This window comes from Phymastichus coffea, unplaced genomic scaffold (genome assembly GCF_024137745.1).
Source record: "Phymastichus coffea isolate CEN01 unplaced genomic scaffold, Cenicafe_Pcof_1.1 PCOF00133, whole genome shotgun sequence".
Classification (NCBI taxonomy): Eukaryota; Metazoa; Arthropoda; class Insecta; order Hymenoptera; family Eulophidae; genus Phymastichus; species Phymastichus coffea.
Genome location: NW_026706944.1, coordinates 442,945 through 448,944, shown reverse-complemented (window position 1 = coordinate 448,944; position 6,000 = coordinate 442,945). Strand labels below are relative to the sequence as shown.

At 37.1% G+C, this 6,000-nt stretch overlaps 1 protein-coding gene across 1 annotated transcript; it reads left to right on the top strand.

Moving 5' to 3' along the window:
- Nucleotides 1–1,343: 1,343 nt before the first annotated feature.
- Nucleotides 1,344–5,455, top strand: LOC131671686 (3-ketodihydrosphingosine reductase). The gene is made up of 4 exons (XM_058948302.1): nucleotides 1,344–3,002; nucleotides 4,025–4,454; nucleotides 4,657–4,898; nucleotides 4,977–5,455. The coding sequence occupies exons 1-4, from the start codon at nucleotides 2,811–2,813 to the stop codon at nucleotides 5,187–5,189; spliced, it is 1,077 nt and encodes a 358-aa protein (XP_058804285.1). The 5' UTR covers nucleotides 1,344–2,810; the 3' UTR covers nucleotides 5,190–5,455.
- Nucleotides 5,456–6,000: the final 545 nt, after the last annotated feature.

Sequence of the window (6,000 nt, the reverse complement as noted above, 5' to 3'; positions counted from 1 at the left end):
TTAATTTTACTTAGTTTGATTATATCGCAAGTCTAGTTAGTCAACAGTCGTAAATTATAATTAAAATAGTTTGTTACGAATTTTGAGTACTTCTCAGTCTGGCGTTTTTTTTATGAGTAATTATGTAATGTTAAATTTCAATTCAAAATAACGTGGATATTAACAGTTATTTATAAGAAAAATACATATTATAGTGATGGCAACAGCTCTCCTTTATGAAAAATGTACAATACAGAAATTAAAAATTTCCGAGAATGGAAAACAAATTCAAAATACCTCAATAATTTCCAGCGCAAAAAATTATTAAACTGCTCACCAAATGAAAAAAAATGTAGTGGGAAAGCTGCATGCTGAAGCTTTTCTGGAGCGTTCAGTTCGCGAAAAAATCGTAACAGCGAGAGCAGCAGCAGCAGCAGCAGCAGCAGCTCGAATCTCGCGGGCGCGCAAGTCGCGGAAAGGAGGACGAGGGTGGGAGTCGTGCATTCACCCCTCGGCTATTGGTGGGGGCTGCAGAGAGCGAGAGAGAACGCGCGAGCGGCCTCACCCGTTTCCTGCAAAAGGTCACGTACCCGCCCCGAGCAGAGCGTTCACCTCGCGTCCTGGGCCGACCGGAGCTTTTGTTCGCGTTGCCGCTGGTGTTATAAGGCATTGCCATGTTCGACACCAAAAGAAGTCTTCGTATCTCGTGCGTTCCGTGACTTTGATTCGATGAGTTGTACGATGAAGAGGCATGGCATTTTTGTCATTCCCAGTACGAGTTTTAACAAAATTTATTCGGCTAGACTGACATTTATATGCATTAGGTTGTCCCCGGCTTCCTTGCGAACTTTATCGCAGTGCGCTGGACGTTCGTGTTGAGTAAAAGCTTTTATTTTCATTGTTTGCCCTACGACCACGACACAAGTACAATGTAATACAAATTGTAAACTGTACTTTGAGCTTTCAAACGAATAAACAATTCAAGAACACCTGTCACTCGTAATTTTCATGACTTATTATCCGCTTAATGTATTTAATTCGTTTGTTTCCAAGCAGATAAAAAGTAAATTATATATTCATACCGCAAAAAATAAAAACACTAGTTTTCCTTGAAGTTTTAATAAATACTCGCTTATTAAACTCGACTATTGTCGTGGAACATAGGACACAAAATAATTTAAGGAAAAAATAGCTTCTGGAATAAGAACCGAGCCTCACGCCAATTTTGCAATATCGATCTCCTATTAATTGCATCCAATTATGCCAAAAGGTCATCAAGGAAAACAAATGCGAGCGACGCAGCAACGCGTTCCCACGTTATCGCCGTTCACCTTCGTAACAGTGTCTTCGGGGCCGACGTTTGGATATTATTCAAGGTGTGTGCGACGGCTACGACAGAATTCTGAAATAAGTGCAATGTGGTGTGGCGGCGACCGCATACGCGAGTGCACTTTAGGGCGCGCGGTCAATGAGAATCGACGGCTCCTTGGCGCGATCGATGATGCAAAAGCGAGATGGAAAGGCGCGGAAACGTTCGATGAAACGTTACGACGAGAAAGTTTCCTGACAATTATTCCGAAGTTGAATAAACCTTTGCTTCACTTTGCTTCTACCGTGCAGTCAAGTCCAACTTTACCTTGGTAACATCTACGCGCGAGAGTTTCACAACTTCAACACAAAGCGCAGCATCCATTTGAAAATGTCAAAGTAATGCCTCCCGATACTCGAGCATCTTTCAGTAGATGTCCTCTCGCGAGCTATGTCGCATAATTATTTTCTCACGGGCGCATGATAAATGCAGCTCGCCGAGGAAAATTGTCGGGTGTCCAGCAAGCTGAGAGTCCGCCTCGATGATCTTCGAAGGCGTGACTGAGAACCGACTCCCGGAGATACAGCGGACAACTATGAGGGAGAGAGGTGTGTATAGGTGTACTTCTGTGGCGCTTTCCCCTCGAGGGCGTGCGTTTGTTGACGTTTTGTCTGCGGCAAATGCGATGGAGAAACTCGAGGGTTGGCCGTCGCGCCGAGGGAAAATATGGATGAGTGCTGCTACTGCTGTTGGGGTGTCGCCGTCACTGACGTCGCTATGGGGGAATCTGCCAAAGAGCTTGCGCGGCGACAAGCCTATGGTTTAAACATTAGCATTAGGACCATAGGGTGGTGCGGAAAAGCGGAGCTGTTAACTTTTTTTTTGGAAACTTTTCACTGCAGACGATTGTAAATGAAACAATGCTGTTCTGCTTAATATTTAAATGAAAATTAAGACTAATGATGTTTTATCGCGATTTGAAAAATTTTTCGTTGGCCTTTTTTAAGTGTTGATTATGTTAACGTTTACACAATGCATATGTTGCAATTAAAAAAATCATTAGTTTACTTCATCACTTTACTTTAAATAATATGTTATTCGTTACTCACGAATTATACAGATCACGCAATTTTGCGTACTATGGTTGCATAAAGGACCGTGATTTTTTTGTCTGTAGAACGTGCATCTAACAATTAGAAATTTAAAATGGTAGATTCGCACTGCAGCCTTGTAGATGTCAGCACAGTACAGCTCCAGCAACGATACCGACAGTAGTTACGGACAGATTTTGGAGTAAGAGATGCCACAGTTGATCGCGTGGATCGCTTCACATTGATTCGACTTGTTGCCGGCAATTGACGATTGATTCTCAATAACTGGCATTATTAGAGTAGTTAAGTAATTTGTTTGAAAAAACTGGAATTGTTTATACTTCTACTATGTAATTGTGTTTCATAAAGTTATTTATTAGATGTAGAGCAATATTTAAAAAGTTGTAAAGTAGAAGTCAAAGTAACTCATAATGTTTCCTATTAGTTACTGTTGTCTATCCGCTATGTTAGCTAATGCGTTCTACGGTTTTGGAGTTTTCTCAGCACTCATGCTTGGCTTGATTGCTTTATGCTATTCGCATAATTTTGTCAAAAAACAATTGACAAATATTAGTAACAAAGAAGTTTTAAACAAAGGAAGGCTATTCAAGAGGAATGTTGTTGTAAGTATATATTTAATCTAATCAAACACTTTCCAAAGGATTATAAGTTGCGATTTGGTTCTACTAAATATGTTATAGACTTGTTGTCATTGATTTTTTATCGATGTAATTATAAATTGCGATAATTAAATTGAGGTTATGTCCAGATACCTTGATTTGGATATATGGGCACAGGCTGATACTCCACTCGCTCATGTTCTCCGGATACCTTTTTTAAATAAAATATATTTAATTCATACATTTTTTAACTATTCCCGGTTAAGCACCTAATGTATTATTGTTAATGATATTCCATATTTATTAAATGTTTAATAAGCATTGTTATGGAAATCCAATGATCCGATGTTATTTGTTATCGGATAAGTATTTTGCTGCCGTACGAAGTGTTTACGGGAGTGATGTCCTTCCCCCTCCACTCCTATCAATGTCTGTGTGTGCATCTATGTATACTCTTTTATGTATTGACTAACGTGATGATACGATGGAATATAATTTATCAGCAAGATTCAAAGTTGCTGAACTTGAAACAAAATGTATACATTGTGTAAATCTATTACAATAATTCTTGATTATTACTAAATTTTATTCTAATTGCGTTAGTAAGCATGTTATCCCTTTAAATTATTAAATATCGAAATGTTTAGAAGTTGTTGAAAATATTCCGTGATCCTATTTTAAAGAATTATAACTTTGAATGCATAATATTGAATGTAATCATTCATGTTTGAGATATTCATTTATTAGATAATGTTACCTGGAAATTCTAATTACACGTGAATTTGTAGAAGACAAAGCAAAGTAATTCCAGATACGAAAGCTAATAAGTACAAATGAGTCCGCTTTATTTGTTAAAACTGTTAGATAAAAAGATGTAATTTTGTCATAAGAGGAACTGATAAGAGCTTTTTTTGCAGCGTGCTAAAAAAGTACTTTTCTTCGAGTATAAAAGTATTTCAATTTACAACAGCCCTGCCAATCCTGTGTTCAGACGAAAATAAAACAAAAAAAAATTTTGATTCTAGATAACAGGAGGTTCGAGTGGCATCGGTAAGAGTTTCGCAATTTTAGCAGCAAAGGAAGGAGCGAATGTAACAATAATCGCTCGAAATTGGGAAAAACTCGAGCGAGCGAAAGAGGAAATAGTGAGCGCATGTCGTAACAAAGACAGTCAAAAAGTGCAGTGTGTGTCTCTGGATGTAGGCCAGAACTACAATCAGATCGAGGGTGTATTTACAGAAATGGAGGAACGTCACGGACCCATTTACATGCTCGTCAATTGTGCCGGCACGGCTATTTGTGGTAGAATCGAGGATACCAATCCGGAATCACTCAAGCTCATGATCGATTTGAACCTAATTGGTAGCTACTATTGTTCAAAGGCTGTCGTGCCAAAAATGAAGACTAGGAAGGAGGGAAAAATCGTGTTGGTTTCGTCGCAAGCTGCACTATTGGGTAAGGCTTTAAAAGTTTTGAAAGTATGTTTAGATTATAGATAACAAATTATTTATGCAGCAGCAAATATAAATGTGAACTGTAATTTCGCATTGAGTTAGATATTAACTTCCTCTACAATTCTAGAAAGATATAATATGATTACGTATAAATTTTACGCTATATTTGTAAGTGAATCTAAAGATTCATTTATATTTTGTAGGTATTTTTGGACTATCTGGTTACTGTTGTACAAAGTTTGGATTACGAGGCCTTGCAGAAAGTCTATCAATGGAATTAACTCCTTACGGTATTTCAGTTACCCTATCGTTACCTCCAGACACTGACACTCCAGGATTACAAGTTGAAGAACTCACTAAGCCTCTAGAATGTAAACTAATTTCTGCAAATGCCGGACTAGAACAACCAGAAGTGGTTGCACAAAAAATGTTAAATGACACTATGGTAAGTGTTTTTAAAATCAGTTTTTTATGATACGTTTTATTATCAAGAAAGGGTAATCATTTATAATTGGTATTTTAGGATAATAAATTCTTCTCGTTTGTTGGAATGGAAAGCTTTATTTTAACAACTTTGTGCACTGGAATGTCGCCTTACGCTTCTCTCGGCGAATTACTTCTCCAAGCTTTGTTGATGGGTCCACTTCGCATAATCAGTGCCTTCTATCTATATTCATTTAAGAACATTGTGAAAAATTGCATGAAAGAGAGAGAAAGTCAGAAAAAGTCAGAATAATATTGTTATTTAGTACTTAAAAAATACATTTGTAATTATTTTATACAACCTTTTTATTATCCGATTTTGCTACGTGATTTCATACATAGTAGGCTGTATCAGATATGATATCTATTTCGTTATAAATAATCTACCATTTTTATTATATAAGATATGTATAACTATTTTACGTTTACGTCCAGTATTGCTGATTGTGTAGTATTGATATTCGGAGATAATAGTTAAAATAGTTAATCATCTGATGACAAGTTACTGTAGGAAAGTAGGATTGGAATAAAAAATACTTTTACAATGAACAGTTTGTTTTACTTTTATTTAGTATCCCGTAAGTTCATAGTATAACGTTCTTCATTAAAGCTGTATGATTGTTACACACATAGAACGGGAGCGCTCTTATCGTCCCTTCGCCAAAAAGTTTCTCATTTTACTCATTTTATTTTTTCTTCTTGCTTAAAACGTGAACGCAATTTGCCGAGGATACGTTTGCGCAAAGGAAAACGATGTCAAGCATCTGGGTCGTAAAATACTCGTTCGAGTTCTCGCACAACTTCAAAAGTCTCGAGAAAAGCGAACTTTTGTGTATTTTATGTGTGTGAGTGTGTATGTGTGTATCTGTGTTTTTTTTTATAAAACTCGGTGCCAGAATCAAAACGCTTTTCCTCGCACACAAGACTTTCGTCGCAGTCGAAAGCTCGTTTACATCAAATTGAGTAAAAAGTGTAAAATGGGCATCAAAGTATAAGCTTAACATACGATCGATGAAATGGAATGTATTTTTTTTCTCGTGTATTTTGAGAACATTGCGTGTTAT